This window comes from Cydia strobilella, chromosome Z, assembly GCF_947568885.1.
Source record: "Cydia strobilella chromosome Z, ilCydStro3.1, whole genome shotgun sequence".
NCBI classification, from domain to species: domain Eukaryota; kingdom Metazoa; phylum Arthropoda; class Insecta; order Lepidoptera; family Tortricidae; genus Cydia; species Cydia strobilella.
Genome location: NC_086068.1, coordinates 8,875,310 through 8,893,215, shown reverse-complemented (window position 1 = coordinate 8,893,215; position 17,906 = coordinate 8,875,310). Strand labels below are relative to the sequence as shown.

The 17,906-nt window shown below is 36.1% G+C and overlaps 1 protein-coding gene across 3 annotated transcripts in view; it reads right to left on the bottom strand.

Moving 5' to 3' along the window:
• LOC134754309 (forkhead box protein L2-like) overlaps window positions 1-17,906 on the bottom strand; it is an 86,655-nt gene that overhangs the window by 34,755 nt on the left and 33,994 nt on the right. For all 3 annotated transcript variants that reach the window (XM_063690554.1, XM_063690552.1, XM_063690553.1), the window contains exon 3: window positions 1,022-1,133. In XM_063690554.1, the coding sequence (XP_063546624.1) occupies window positions 1,022-1,133 (112 nt within the window). The remainder of the gene's footprint in view (window positions 1-1,021; window positions 1,134-17,906) is intronic.

Here is a 17,906-nt window from a genome sequence, read left to right as displayed (position 1 = left end):
TACATTTTGTGTAGAATTTCAATACAAAACGTACATATACCTTTTCATTGCACCCAAGGCGATGGAAACCGTTAATAAAAATAATATAACCAAACAGGCAAATGTGTGCTGAAAATTAGGCGTTTCAAGCAAAGAGTTGAGCACTCGCGCAAAGTCAGCAACGTATTATTTAAATTTACGATCTTAAGCCGTATTGTTCATTGACGGCGTTCTCGGGTTGATTGGCGATATTAAAACTGTCAACCGGCCCGTGCCGGAAACTCATTGATAGATTTAATCGCATGCACTAAAATAACGCACACGGCATTTGATTCGAGTAAATTGCAAAGTCATTAATGCCGTCCGGTCGACGTACTAAAAACCCGTCGCTATTTTCAGGGAGCCCAGATCCTTGAAAATCAAATTAAAATGTGATTTACGTCACTTTGCTCGGGTCTATTATTGGTGGCAAATGCGACACTAACCGCTTGCATGGTTAGCCCAAGTTATAATTTCTCTTTAGCAAGTGCCTCCTCCTTTTTAACAAAATGTAATACTTGCTACTTCTGGTCTCAATAGGCGGGTTCTGTTCTTAGGGTTTTATCGCTACGAACGAAAAAAAAAAGCGAGTTATCGGCTACTGGTAGTGAATGTGTGAAACTCGAATTGTAAAGAATTTTATCTAATATTGTCACATTTAGGGCGTACTAAACCACTGAACTGTTCATGATCTGATTTTTTGCATAATTTGAAAATAAACTACTGTATTAACCTTCTACTACTACTACTAAGTAAAGTTGGTAAGTTGATAGAACCTAGCCTGGCTCTAACCTCCGTGATGAAGTTTCACCGAACAGAACCTCGATCTGGGCGTCAGCGCCACGCAATGCGACGACACGGTCTGCACCGTTAGCTCCTGCAGTCAATATGGTCATGATCACTAACCTGGGTGTACTTCGGGTCATCTTAGGGCTTCAGCAGCTCGTGCGAAAATACGGCCTGCACCATCAACTCCTGAAGTAGATAAATGATGATCACTAACCTGGGTGATGGAGTTCCACCGAGCAAAGCGTGGAGCTTGGCGCCAGGGTGTAAGACGGCTCGTCCTTGGGCTTCAGTAGTTCGTGCGACGACAGGGCCTGCACCGTCAGCTCCTGAAGTAAACATACTATGTTATACCGTGAGGTCATCCAAAACGATCGAATATTTGTGGCTTTACATATCAGAAGGTACAAGATCTGAAAATCATTATTAAATAATTATTACCAGACGAGAGGCGCGCGGCACGGCGTAAAGGCACGAATAAAAATGCAAAATTAGCCCGTGGACTAACTAGCTAGTAAATAGCTGTTGATTAATCTTGACAACTTTGAGTGGTTCCAATTATGTACTGAAAAGCCTTAGGCGGAACGCATGAGAAACTGCCGGCAAAAAGCCAGCTTTACCGGTCATTATAGCAATGCCAGCCACTTCGATCACAAATATTTATTGATAAACAGAAATACAAGTAGGTGAAACATAATAAATATCTTAAATTAAAAACATAAAAATAAAATAAATAAATGAAAACGATATCTTTTTTCTATACGTTTTCATAAATATTTCACCACTAAAAAACTATTAAAGTAAAGAAATTAGCATCTATCGAACGCGCACGCGTCAGCCATATTTTTCTGATGTTAATATTAAATCGAATCCCCGTGACATGGCCAATAAATATCGTAGGTCTATTTTTAAGCGTTGCTTTCTACTATGCTGAATGAACGGAGTCCACCCTCGTTCGTAATGTGTAATTCTGAGTGGCTGTTACGCCATGGCGCAGGTGCAAGTTATTGGAGGAAGCGAACTTGAACACATTAGTTATTTTTTCTACTTCGTCGTTTTAAACATTTGAATTATTTGTCTGGTGATTTTAAAACCATGATATATTTTACAGTTGTGAAGTAAAAGTATAAAGTAACGGTAAGTATTCACTTACTAAAAAACAAAAAAAAACTCTTGGGACAAAACATACAAAAACGCGTGAGTATCAAGTAAATACCACTTTCTGAACACAATGTTGATGATGTATAGTCAGTGTTACAGTCTAATTGTTCTACATAGAGAATAGAGATCTCTTTTTGATAAGCTGTCTGAAAATGATGCTTTTGACGCGTAGTCTGATCCGCTAGTTTTGATGCAGACTAAAATTCCCCTACATGCAAAGTCGGGATGATTCTTTCGCTTTGATTTTATGGTGTGGAGTCTCATTGGATAGGTCTTTCAAAGCGAAGTCTTCTATTATAATATAATCGCTGTGAAAAAAATAAAATGTGTTCCCTTCCTAACTTTTAGACCATGGGTCAAAACAATATAGAAAATTTATGAAAGTAAAGCGTAGTAAAGACTTTTATTAAAAACTATAAGTAGCGAAAGATGATATGTTAAGCCGTTTTAGTTTTCGGAAGAATCTTCCCTTCTTTGAAAAGTAAAAAGACGTTCAAGTGCTCCAAAGATACTCCCTTTCACTGGTTATTTACATACACAATATCAAACGGCTCTGCTGTATTATTTTACTGATTGATTATTACATACTTTAATGTTAATTAAGTACCCTTATGAGAAACCTGGGGTTGATTCTTGACAATGGCCTGACTTGGGAACCACAGGTATCTGACGTATGTCGCCGGGTCACTAACACACTAAGAGCCCTATACCGGCTTAAACATTTCCTTTCGACTGGTACTAAAGTTCTCCTTGTTCAAGCTCTTGTGTTACCTATTGTAGACTATGCTGATGTGTGTTACACGAATATCACAGAAGTCTCTCTGAGCAAACTAGATCGGTTTCTTGATACCAGCATCAGATTTATTTTCGGACTCCGTAAATATGACCACATATCTGCATATCGCCGCCGACTTAACTTGCTTCCTATTCGAGAACGGAGGTCCTCGCGTATTCTGTGCACACTATACTCTCTTTTATTTGATCGGAATGCGCCCGGCTATCTTAGTTCGAAATTTAATATTATAACCGCCCGATCAGGTTGCACCCTTCGTAAGTCCCGTAGTCTCAAGCTTACTGTTCCTTCTCATCGCATCGGTTTTGTCTCTAACTCCTTCACCCTTCAGGCGATCCGGCTTTGGAATGATCTCCCACTCAACATCAGACAGGCTCCAACCAAGCTCTCGTTTAAGCGCATGTTACACACGCATTTTTTCGACAAGCTCACTGGTTAGTTGTCCATCGTAGGCATAGTATTATTTGCACTGGGTACATAAATAAAGTAATATATTATGTAAGTTTATTTAATTATAGTATTTATTTGTATTAGTAAGTTTATTTTCGTTAGTGTGTATTATTTATCGCTATATTTTTTGTTTTAAGTTACCTATTCTGCTTTTTGTTTTGTTCAATGCCTGCACCTAGTACTGTTTCTGTTTAGCCTGACGGTTGACTGGTAGAGAATGCCTTTAGGCATTAAGTCAGCCATTTGTACTTTAGTTGTTATATTGTGCAATAAAGTTTAAAATAAATAATAATAATAAGTATATACCTATAAAAATATTGAATTTTCGTTTTCATTTCTTGTAAAGACTCCTGGCCATATTTTCATCTACAAAAGGAAATGGAAACTGTAGTATGTTATATTAAATAAGCCGCTCGGCGCTATCCCCGTGTACCGATTAGTTAGCTTTTTGACAGTGTCAGCTATATCCAAACTGATTTGTTCGCAGCAGCTGCGCGAGCGCACCTATTAACCGCTGATACATGTTTGTCAGCCGGCTATTAGCGAGAAAGAGATAAAAATCCAAAAACACCCATAAAAGAGCGAGATCGATCCATTTCTCCAATTCACGACCGATATTTATTTTACTGCAGCGTGACACATGAGAAAAATTCTCGTAACGAAAATTGGAATCGGAGTATATAAGCGACATTTTTGCTGGCAGGCCATTTTTATTATGCTGAATAAAGATAAATTGGTCAAGGAATGTTACATTTTTATGACATATACTCTTATTTAACCTAAAAGACGTTATGTCGTCGGAAACTTACACGTTTTTTGTCTCGAACTATTTATTGCATATTTCCTAAAGCTATCAATATCAATTAAAACATTATCCACACCAGCGGTGGCAGCATGGTTGCATTTTTATCGCCTGTCAATATGCCTGTCACTTTCGCACTTACATACTTGTTAGAATGTGACAGGCATGGTGAAGGCGATATAAATGCGACCGTGCTTAGCCCGCTGCATTGTGGATGAGTCTGTCTTTCCGTTATAGTTTAGCCGAAACAATATAATTAAGACATTTATTACGTGTCGCTGCTCAGAAAAAATATGTTCTTGGCGGCGTATCAACCTCAATTATTTGTCAACACAGCATTAGTTTATCAACATTTCATAATGCGGTGATTTCTTACCGCTTCGCTTCAGGGCGGTTACGTTAATTGGCTCCCATAAATATCTTTATAACAAAACAGATGCCAAACATCGAAACGTAACAATAACAACAAGTACCATGGATTCCGGGGTGATGGACAGCACGTTAAAATCCAAATAGAAATAATTTGTTAGTCGATAAAATTAAATATTTCCAGATACAAGAAAAAGTCCTCGACATAGTGACGAAGACGCTGCGGATCGCGGGTGGATTAAACGAAAATAGCTCCGTAATTAATGGGCATTTCGAAGCCCACAGTCTCCAAACGAACGCATTTCGAGAATACCAACACATGATAATAAAATTATCGAATATAATACTTTAAAAATTATTTTCAGTCCCGATGTAAATCGCTTGCCCGGGCAAGATTTATATGGCAAGGCGGCGACTCATTTGGTTAATAATTTATTGTTGTATTGTAGGTCAAAAAATTAAAACTTTTATGTTAGGTTCGCACGTTTTACATTTATGAATATAATCTAACTTTTATTGTTTCAAATTTCGAACCACTAAATGGTTTTATACTTAGGTCTCCATAATAAATGTCCATCGGATCAGCGGATATCATCAAAGCTGTATTCATATGAACCATCAACGAGAGTTTTTGAATTCTTCTGTCAATATGTTCGTAAGAAGGCGGCCTGAAACAAATTAATCTGCAATGAATGGCGTAGTTGACTAACGTATTACTTTAAAAGACAGTTCGTCGTCATTTAATTATGTTGTGACAGATGTGCACGCCGTATCAGCGGCGGGGAGCGCCATATTTCAAACTAGGTACTTATTATTTAGTTACTTATCAACAAATTTCGAACAAAATACGTATGCTTTTATTATAATGGTTTTGCCTAATACAACAAACAAGTTGGAGTAAAAACACAATGGAAAACGTGCATTTTGAAGGCACATTTTATTGGATATGGGCTAAGAATTAAAAGACACAGATATATATATATGTATATATACATATATATATATATATGTTCGTATTAATTATCGCAAAATATTATTAAGGTGTGTTTCTATACCGAACTACCGAGAGGCTAACTTACAAAGCTTGTGAAGATTCCAACACGCCCCCCCCAAAAATAAAACTATAAATAATATCAATTTAAATAGGAAGAGCATTGGTTACTTCAATATTTATACTGCAAATTAAAGATTTTAACCAAAGAGCCTCTCTAATACAGCCATATATTCAGCTTCAGTCGAAGAGCTGCAACTGTCAACTGCCTCTTTGTTTGCCACCATATCGTGCATTGTTCCAAAAGTTTAATTAAATAACCAGTAGTACTTTTACGGCTCACTTCATCACTTCCCCAATCGCTATCAACAAATCCACTTAATTCTTGCCTATACTTGCTACTTGAGAATGTCAACTTTAAGTCCTTAGTTCCCTTTAAATATCGTAACACCCTCTTAAATATAACCAAAGTGTGTGGTTTTCTTTGTTAGCAAATCTACATAGAATGTTAACAACAAAGCTTAAGCCTGGCCGAGTGCACAGTGCACACCATAATATACATTAACCACCCAATTACGTTACGACAAGGCTCTTTGGTTTTTTCATCTTAACCCTTAAATCGACAAGGGGAAAAAATCTCAAAAAAACTGTGTTATATCGTTTTTTTTGTGTTATTCTATTTAATTTCTAATTTATTTAAATTCTAATGTATTGACCAATCCTGAATAAATAATATAACAATTGTATTTTATTAATTTTATGTGTATAATTTTGCTGCTATTTTGTTTTTATTTTATTAATTACATGTTTTAATGATTTAATTAACTACATACAACTCGTGATAGTCGTGATGCTAGTCAAAATGTTAATGTTAATAGAAAATGTACCTACTTCATATGTCATTAAATTGTAAGGCTCACCCGGTATTGGGTTGTCATACCTCTAAGTACTAAACTGTTTTGCATGGTAGGTTATGTTACTAGCACATCTATGGGTCATGCCTGAAATAAATGATTATTTAATTTAATTTAGTGTTATTATGTTTTTTGTAAAAAAATCATCAAAAAAAATATTTATAGTAGTTTCGAAAAAAACATATGTCAAGTATGTTGGACGTTGCGAGATTCGGCGTAAAGTAATGAAAAGCCGCAAAAAGAAAACACGTCCAGTATTTTGGACGTTATTAAAATAATTAGGTAATGTCTTGAGACAATAACTTTAAAATAAGTGAATGAAAAAGTGGTTGTAAACATCAGGAGAAATAAAAAAAGTTTGGTTAAGTCAATGTGCAAAAACTGAAATATAAATCAGTAAACAGTAAACTGATAGCGACTAAGGACTCCAAAGTCGTCTTTACACACTAATCAAGTTCCTGTGTGGTCGATCCTCTACTAACGATATTTTGATAAGGCCCATTTCAAGATCAGCCGAATATGCGGACAGACAATAAGATTAAGTTTCGCTGATTCAGGACATATTTACAGGTTCCGGCCAGCGAGATAACTTCTACGAAGTATTATTTTACTAATTAGTTAGCTACAATATTTGTTGGCACATACAGTTGTACTACGTCGGTGGCAAAAGTGACAAAGTGACAAGCATATCTACAGCCCGCCTGACGGTAAGCGATTACCGTACTCTAAGAATGATTGCAAATTCAGTTTAAACACCGATATTTAATAGTATTTTATACAATCGTGATATAATAGAGATTGAAAAGCTTGATTATATCACTATTGTATACGATAATTTTTCTACGAGACAAAAAAATAATACTTTCAACTAGTAGAATCATATAGGTTAACAAACCAAAAGTTTACAGCTAAGATACGCAAGCTGCCGAAGCCCGTGATACCTTCATACTCGTACGCATCCCGGCCGCCGGGCCCGGCGCCCCCGGCGAGTTGGTCAACGACACCTCCTCGTAACTCATGAGTTCCTGGTACCTGCTTCTTGCAAAATTCAATTTTAAGACATTTTTTTTTCATGATGTTGGCCACCGTAGCCTATGGAGACTAACAAGCAACGCTACGCGGTTTTCGTAGGGTATGGATGTTGCTATGCGCATTTCTGACGTATGAAGCAATTGTTTCTAGTACAACATAAAATACCTTAAATGTTTTTGTTGGCCAACCAATCACAAAGCAGATGCGACGCAGCAGCGTGTTTAAGTAGGCTAATTTGCATTGAATCGAGTCTCCTTAAACAAGAAATATTTTATCGAAATGTGACCAGGAAATGAATGCCCAAAAAAAGGTATAGAGGGAAATGCTTGGAACACAATTTTTGACTTCGTAGCTTTGTTTGGACTATATAGGAGGTGAACATATCAAAAGTTCCCGGCTGTAACCAATTCCAATAATAATTTTGTTAAATGTCTCTTAAACAAATTAATGCTACTATTCCTAATTTCCATTGGTATCTTATTATGGATTTTAGGCGCTATACCAAGTATACTTTTCCTCAGCAGGGCAGTATTAGCAATTTGATTGTGAATTCTGTTATTATCCCGTGCTCTGAGTGAGGCACACACTGAATTTTGCCTCTGAAATAGGTCAGGGTTATTTCTAACAAATAAAGCTACTTCATAGATGTAAATAGAAGGAAATGTCAATATTTTATATTTTGTAAAGTATGGCCTACTACTGTCTAATGGTTTCAGACCAAACATTGCTCTGATACATCTTTTTTGAGATTTTAAAACATGTTCTCGGTCGGTACCATTTCCCCAAAAGATTACCCCATATCTCAAAACATACGCTACTAATGCATGATAAGCTGATAATACTATTTCTATATTTACTATATGTCTGAGCTGGCTAAGTGCATATGCTGATTTTGCTTGTTTGAGCAAGTAACTTCTACGTGGTTTTTCCAGTTTAGACATTTGTCAATATGCACCCCCAAGAAATTGACAGTTTCTGCTTCCTCTATTTTACAACCCTCGTATGAAATACTGATGTCTTGTATATTAGCTTTACGTTGACTAAAATGTATTGCCTTTGTTTTAGTCAGGTTTACTTCAAGATTGTTACTTTTTAACCAGTGGATAATCTTACTTACTGCTGAATTGATGTCGGTTTCATATGTCATTCTGTCTTTGCATTCTATTATTACTGTACTGTCATCGGCAAACAGTCATTGGATTATCTACTATTCTCGGTAGGTCGTTGATATATATAATAAATAACAAAGGGCCGAGCACAGACCCCTGTGGTACTCCATACTTAATAATACGGCTCTCAGAAAGGAATACAGTCTCCTTTCTTGTTTTTGGATCTAACCTTGTTATTTCAACATATTGATGTCTATTGGTCAGATAAGATTGTAACAATTGAAGAATATTGCCAATATGGTCAACAAAGTCAAAGGCCTGGGTCATGTCTATGAAAATACCACAGACTGGTCTTCTTTTGTCCATGTTTTCTGTGACAATGCTCAACAGGTTGAATATTGCCATAGTAGTGGACCTGTCTTTACGAAATCCCTGTTGTTCTTTAGATAGTATACATTTATTTTCAAAATACGTGTACAATTCTTTATGAATAAATTTTTCAAATATTTTTGCAAATATTGACAAGAGGGCAACAGGTCTGTAGGATTTCACATATCTTCCTTATCGTCGTTCTTAAACATTGGTTTAATAATGCCTGTCTTGAGAGTATCAGGGAAAACACCTTCACTTATACAAAGGTTAATAAGATAACTTAAATGTGGTGAAATACAATCTGCAACATGTTATATTACTCTCGTCGATACACCATCGTGCCCTACACTCTTTTTGTTTTTTAATTGTTTTATAATTGTGTATATATCCATTGGAGTACTTGGTGACATAAACATAGATGCTCATCTAGGACTTGGTGACATAAACATAGATGCTCATCTAGGACTGATAAGGTGGTTAGCCTTGCTGCCGCTAGTTATAGTCGATGCCTTTTCAGTATAGTAATCGTTGAAGGCATTTGCTATGCCTTTTGGATCACAGATTATAGAGTTCGCATATTTAACCTTTTGTATATAATTTTTAGGTTGATTAAGCTTTGACTTATTTATTACTTGCCTTGTCATTTTAGTTTTGTCATCAGCAGTCAGAATTGTTTTCATATTGTGCATGCGTTGTGACACTTTAGTGATCGCTTTCAATTTGGCTGAATAAGTTTTTAATTTGCCTTTATTTTCTATCGATGATTTATTCCTGTATTCCCATAAAAGCTTTCTTTTAGTTTTACAACATTTTTTTGATACCCTGTGTGATTCATGTAATGAAAACGGGTAACGTGGAGAATAACATAAAGATATTTATCTTGTGTGAGTCAAGTTGCATCTGTCCCGGTGTCCTGTTTGAAGTGTGTATGAAATCAAATCTAGCAAATTAAATTTGACCAATTATATGGTTACCAGTTTCCGATTAAGGTAAATTATTATACGAGTATGTAAATACCTACAAATTTCAGTGATAATCAAGGAGCGGCATTCTCATACATAGCATACATCAAATGTCAAGAGGGATTGACTACTGTATTCTATCGACTATCGATAAATATTTGTCACTTAACACGACATGTTTTAATTTAAGTAATGAAATTACACTTTTGGATTAGCAAAATAATGGATAAACAGAAAATACATTTATTGTATGCTTCTTTAGTTGTTTTAAATGAACTCCACAATTAGAGCAATATATAATATAATATAGTGGGAGAATCTGCATTGTAACTTAGACAAGAATATTTCTTTATCGATTTGTTTATCGTTTTCCTTTTAGGATTAACCATTTTAGTAACACGGCACCGGAATGACTTATGAAATCTCAAGCGACATTAATGACGTAATTATGTAACGTTGACGTGATTTATTTTAATATGGAGATGCAAAGAGGTAAAATGTTACAGAATAATGAAAAAAGTGGTGATCGGTAAAATCCGAAAAGATTCGATAACGTCGATAACTGAATTGTCGATGAAACACAATGGTCACACAATGGTGGAAGTTTGATTTCTGCTATGAGAATTCCGCTCCTTGGTGATAACTGATAATGCGAAAAAGCTAGTCTGATGAAGAAGACTGACAGAACTTAGTACAAAAACAATACAACCATAACGACTTTGGGCTCGTTAGAACTCACAAAGAACGGTCTTCAATTTAGCCTTAAACTCGAATACATTTTTTGACAGACTTTTTTGACTTCTACTTAAGTGCCATCTATGTACCTTTTAAAGTAGGTAAGTAGTACTTATTAAGTACCTATCTAAGAGCAATAGATATTTTTAGCGTTTTACCGGTTGTGTTCTAAAAAGTCCGAGGTCTTCTTAACTAAGTACCTACTTGCAAGTTCTCGCAGGCACTATTTAAGTCGATATTTGTCCAGCCAAAAGCAACAACAAAACTGTGCCAAGCCAAAACACCATGACATTAGTTATTTACATAGTATATAACTTTTTTTCTAGCTAAGTAAAATTGTACATAATTCAATCGGTTCGTGAAATAAGCCCATTGTGTGTACCCGAACGAATTACCATCTCCACCGTCCGTAGCCTCCGATCTTATTCCTTCGCAACCGTTTTATGAAGCGTGCAACAAGGTGCAACAGGTTACATTAAAGTTGTACGTAATAAAATTGTAAGGGGTGCGCTACACTGCCGGTTCACTCGCGTTTTGACGCTGTCTGGCGTCAGCTCTTGGAAGAATAATGCTGCATCGGCGATCGACGTACATAAAAAAAAATTAAAATTTAAACTGTTTATTTAAAAAAAAGAAATTACAAAAACTACTTACAGACTTAGCCTAATCTACACTCTAATATAGATTGTACGCTGCGCTGCAGTGTCACTCATGCTGAGTTGATGCTGGCAGCATTATGCTGACGCCCAAACCATTTGTCACAGCAAATGTTTAGTTATTAAGTTACAGATATTAGGTTAAAATTATAGATTATAGATATAATGTTTATAGGTTAAGTAACTTTTTGATATTGTGTTTTCTGTATTCGCTGTTGTGGCAATAAATACATATTCATTCATTCATTCATTCATACGCTAAGTATGGTCTTATTTCTATTTCTATTACATTTATATTATTACTATTTATTTAACACGTATAATATGCTATATATAATATGATAAGTTATCATAAGTTTTCGCTTAATTAACTTCGCTTATTTAAAAAATGGTGGCCTGCCATTTCATCAGTGGACTACACCCCCTTTACGCCCCTAAATAATGAGGTTTTTAAAACAAAACACCATGAGGGTTCCTTTTTGCCCTTTCGGTACGGAATCCTAAAATACCAACTCTTGTAAAGTTGTTACTAAGTAAGTAGTATAATATGTGTCAACCACAGCTTTCCCATTTTTGTAATAGGTGCTGGGACATCAGTAGCCGCGACCACGACCAGTGAAACTTGTGTCGATACGTCGGTAAATAAAGGTAACAAAATAAATTCGCGATAGACCCGTTTTTAAATGTGATTTAATATGTGTTCAAAACGCGAAAGTTTGAAATGTTATCTTGTAATAGGTGGTTGAGTAGTGACCAAAAAGTGTAAAAATGCCCAACAAAGTCAGATTTTATAAATAACACATTTGCGTAAACAAAAATTAATATTAATTCATTTTTCAAATAGTGTTTTATATATAGTTAATTAAGTAGGTACGAGACGAATTGACGCTTTGCCTTGTTATGTGTGTAAAATCAGCCAAGCAAGCGTAGTACCTATACTATGCTACGAGATAGCAACATTTTTCGAAATGCCTATATTTCAAAAAGCTCCGAGACCACAATTCACAGGTGAAGCGTAGCGTAGGCATAGGCACATTCCTGTTTTGAAAATAATATCTTGATTTTATATTGCTATATCAGTGTCAGTACATATACACTCTTTTATATATCGATGCAAACGTGATCCCTTCGGCCGCCTACGTAACCGGGGTTTCGTAACCTGGTTTTGATAGCAGCTTATTTTTTAGTTCTCCGTACTTGGTTTCGGTCAAGTAATTTTCAAGTTTCTTTCGGTTGCCTACGTAACCGGAGTTTGACAATGTTTGCAATCTCTTTACCTATCCCAAGATAGCTCAACCTAGTTTATCCTCATTAAATATTGATCTCTCTGGTAAGTAGTATTCATAAAGACAAAAACATTTCCTTTACAACTTAACTAGACGGAGCCTCGCTTCGCGGGGCTCCTATTTCTGGGTGGTTTACCCTTCGGGCATCTGAAGCTACCTAACGAACCTAACCTAACTTAGCTGTTTAACGTTCGCAAAAACCAACTTTGTGAACTGGAGGGCGCCGTCGCCCCGCCGGCCGCCCAGCCCGCCAGCGGCAGGTTCGAGGATGTCTGTGAAGTTGGCATATCAAAGTCTAGCAGATCACGTTTTTATTGGAGTTCTATTAGCATGCACCATAGTTCTAGAGTCCCTGATACTTTTTAGCAATAGTTCTGGCGTTTTTATCGTAAAAAGCAACACTATGGAATTTCACAAAATGATATGCTAAGTTTACACACTAGCATATCATTTTGTTACAAATGGGATAAAAAAAATATCCTAGCCTCTACACATGGTAAAAAAGAGTTCTTGACACAAAAAGGCATCTCTGAGAACATTCACTAATTTTTTTGTCTATTATTGTAATTATATGATATGCTAAGTTCACACATGCTATGCTGATGTCATTTAACAACACAGACATATATTTGGTTCCAAACGAAAGCTCCTGCTCTATTGTTTACAGAACTTAGGAGTTCTCGGTTCTAAATCGAGCGAGGAAGCCACAAAAAACGTAACTTTCAACAACTAAAAATTTAAAAAAATACACGTGCAATATACAATAATATTTTTAAAAATTCTAGGCGAGTTTTGAGTCTATAATGATAGCTGTGCATTTAATGTAAACAGAACTAGGGAGTGGCTGGCCCCGGTCTGACTTTAAAGTGAAGAAAACCATTACCTTTGAAAGTTTGTTTTTTTTTAATAAAGAGACATGATATGCTGAAACATTTTCAGCAGATTTGTGGAAGATTTTTATCTTAAATGATAGATGTGTGTCTTTAGTGTATAAAACAGTGGAGTTCTAGGAACCTTTAACAGCTGTTATGCTGTAAAAGTGTGCTGAGATTTAAATTAGAAATTTCGATTTAGTCAACTTACAGGTGTGATATGCTGAAACGTTTTTAGGAGATTTAGGTTTTAATTTGCTCTTGTATGATAGCAGTGTGTCTAAAGTATATAAAACCGCGGCGTTCCCGGCAATTGATTCACTTTGAAACAGAAATAAAAATTAAGTTTGAAATTTAAATTTAGTCAACTTTCAGGTGTGATATGCTGAAAGGTTCGAGGGGCGGCAGCCAGTATGACAAATGCAAGATTGCTATTAAAATTAGATTAATATGAAAGTTTTTTTTTCTCGTAAGTATGTCGAAAAACGTCATATGAAACGCGTGTGCATTGGTCATTATCATTACACACATCGGCTTTCTTATTGCGCGCTCGCTAACAAGCCCACGCGCACAATATCGCCTCGTGTGTAAAGGGGCCCACTGACTATCAGTCCGCCGGACGATATCGGCCTGTCAGTTGTTCGGAACTGTCAAATTTTTGTTCTAACTGACAGGACTATATCGTCCGGCGGACTCATAGTCAGTGGGCCCCTTAATGACCAACTACGTAGCACACTTGTATCACAAAGGTTCTAAATTATTATTCTGTAAATGTTAGGCAACTTTTTCCATATTAAAACAATATAGGCATGTATAGACTGTTGCTGATGGAACTCCATGAAGAAATAAAAAACACTACGTATTATGATTGGATCAAGGGTCGGATATAGAAACGGCAATCCTGGACACGGCGCGCATAGTCCGGCGGTTCCTAGATTTCGGCCCTGACCAACGACAACTGGACCTGCCCGTATTATGTGTTGTTTTCGTACGTGTTATTAATATCCACATTATAAAAGTACCTTATCTAAGAACGATAATAAATAAAGGGAATAGTAATTTGTGTGATTGACATATGTTCTTAATCCGTTTGATTTTGAACTTGTGTCTTAATGAGCATGGCTGTAGGTAATTACTTGTTATTATTTTACGGAACATGTATTGAATCTTCCTACGGAAGAATACCTAAGCACCCTTACTGTTTGTACAAAACTGTGGGTAAAATGTACTCTAAATATATAACGCGTGTTCTGGCTACCCCATTGAAGACGATATTACTATACATGTTTGTACTTATGTATAACTTAAGAAATTTATGAAGTAGCTCGCTCCGCGTGCTTATTTCTCATTTCGCTAACTAATTGAACCAGTGCTCCCGATAAGGCATTTTTATCCATCCATATATGGTTCTAATGCTTAAACGTATAAGATCGAGATTCGAATAAACTAAAGGGGACGGCGGTTGACGCCAGAGTAAAGTATACATATGTGAAAAAGTGCAAGCGGGCCACCCACGAGGAGGCAATGCCAATGCTTACGGAGAATATTTTGTTACAAAACATTGGTGCTTTATTTGCATAAAACTTTGATTAAATACCTAACTAAATTACCCAATTGAAATTGTTACTGACCTTCCGTAACCCCTTATTCATAAAAACCAAAAAACTTAGCAAACCTATGTTACAACTTCTTTTTCTAACATGTGTCAAAATGACAGATAGGGACAAACGATTATTATCAGCAGTCAACGCCATCAGTTCTTAGTAGTGAAATAATATTTATGGCCCCAATAATTCTATAAAAAAGTAATAGAAGTCACATTTTCACTTCTGATTGCCTTACTATACCTACAGCTTTAGTTAGGTACAATACAGCTACGTGTGTGTTAGTAGCGATATCATCATATTAGTTGAACTGTAAATTCTTCTGTTAAAGTGATCAGCGTCGTTAAAAATATACGGTTGTGCAAAATAATTGTATGGTGTTTAAGTAACAGACGGTTTCGAGCAACCAACCCTATGCTATCGTTTAACTGAGGCCGTTGGGTTGGTCAGAATTTATTATGGTCAGTTACGGACTGGCTTGGCTGCATGAAGCTGATTTGTATTATGTAAATTTAAAAAAAAACCGGCCAAGTGCGAGTCGGACTCGCGCACCGAGGGTTCCGTACTTTTAGTATTTGTTGTTATAGCGGCAACAGAAATACATCATGTGTGAAAATTTCAACTGTCTAGCTATCACGATTCATGAGATACAGCCTGGTGACAGACATACAGACGGACAGCGGAGTCTTAGTTAATAGGGTCCCGTTTTTACCCTTTGGGTACGGAACCCTAATTATATACATAAACTAGTTTTAGTCCCAAAACTCAATGCACAATTGCTTACTAACCGCCTGAGATGTGGTAGTCCTATTAGATAGTAGCCCAAAGGACGTTTTTGCCGCCTACCGCAGTGTCCGCGGTTGTCGACAGAGCTGAAACGGCGCTGACGGGGCAGCCATCTTCGATTTCGTCACATTAACATTGGCATCATTTACATATTACGCTTTACTTTAATTGAGGTCGAGCGTTGCGACACAAATATTAATAAATAGGTAGCTAATAGTTACTCATGAAAACATCGGCCAATTGCTAGTCGGAATCGCGCACCTAGGTGTGTAATTACCTACCTCAATTTATACAAATAAGTCAGTATACAATCCAACCATAAGCGAGGTTTAGACTAGCAAGAACTTGCATGCAATTTTCATTACATTGCGGTATCTGATAAACATTTTGAATGCAGTTTACCTTAGTAGTCAGCAACGTAACGTAAATTGCATGCAAGTTCTTGCTAGTCTAAAACTCGCTTTATTCGTACAAAACTTTTTTTTATAATGAAGAATTGAAGATACTTTTTTCAATTAACTTTATCTAACTAACTTTACATTATCCATGTCAACATTTTAACACATTATAAAGTAAATTAAAATATCCTAATGAATAACAAAAAATTGTTATTTCTACAAAATGTGTACTTCTAAATCATTTATAAATTCTAGTTTCTAAAAAAAGGTTGAGAGAAAGTTATTATAATACTCAGCGGGTAGGTACGTGCTTGTAAGCAACATACAAATTACAAAATTTAAATTAAACAAATTGGCCAAGCCCGCAGTCATAACTGCGGTAGCAAGTGTCCCGTGCGTGCCTTATTAGCTGTAAAGCTTTTATCATTGCTGAAAGGTATTTCGATTAGGTTTTAAGACGATAGTGGACAACTGGGTAATTACGACGTAGGGTTTAAAAGAGCTATTAAGGTACAAAAAATCTTCTAATCAAGCGATACCAATACAGTGACAGCATGATTCTAGTCACCTATGATTATGACTTCCCACTTCCTTTTACTCCTATAATAGGCCAAGCAATAAGAAGGTATAGAGGGAAATGCCAGGAACACAATTTTTGACTTCATAGCCTTGTTTTGACTAGTTAGGAGATGAACAGATCAAAAGTCCCCGACCGTAACCCTGGTGCTGGGGGGAGAGGGGGTTTGAAGGTTCCATTTTTCGGTTTTTCGATTATATCTCGGAAACTATGCGTCTGAGCGACTTGGCCAGTTATACAAACTGAAAAGAGATTTAATTTGTTACAAGTTTTAATAAGTCAAGTTTTTCGATATCTTGTATAGTTTTTGAGATATCCGCTCCTGAAGGTTTATTTAGGGCTCTCATTTTCATCTTGATTATCTACATCAGTGAAGCTGCTAGGCCGGGTTTGGTAACGTTTTCGTATAAATCGGGGATGCTGAATTCATTTATGGTATCAACATTGACACCTTTCCAAAGTAAAAACATAAACTTTAAACAAATAACTTTTTTTTAACTTCTTTTCACGCTTTAACCGCTGAACCGATTTAGTTGAAATTTCTAGAAAAAGACTTCGTTTTTGGGACATGGTGTTGTACAACTTTTTAGTGTGGAATTTAATAAGCTTTCGTTTCGCCATACACAGTATTCACATTAAACCCAGATATTTCGAGACAAACAGAAAAACCAAAAAAGACATACTTTTCAAGATGGCGTTTGATCCCCGTGGTCCCCGAAGCTCCAATTTTATGACACGCAAACATCCCTGAAATTGTAGATGTCAAATTTCATTACTGTCACTATTGTTTAAACCCCATTTAAGACCTAAAATCTGTTTTTGCAATTACATTTTTAAGTCCTAAACATTTTTCCTCCATTTATTTTAGTAAATTTGTGTTGCATAGCACTCGTATACCAATTATGGATCTACTGATGTCTATTTTCTTAAAATCCACTCAATAGTTTTAGGCGCTAGGAGTAAAAATATGATTTAATATTCGGCGTCCTCTCAAGGCGGCTGTATTGATTTTTCTTTAAAAAAACAAGTGTAAACAGGTTGTGAAGGACAAGAGGAATCTACTGATATATAATTTTAAAAAATCCGTGCAGTATCCTGAGCTACAGAGCGTATTGATTTTCAGTATTTAAACCCATAACCCCACTTTCTGTTTAAGTCGCAGTCGAGTAAAATGTTGATATTGGGGTAGAACGTGTACAAATGTATAGACAAAAGTGGAATTAATATTCCTCT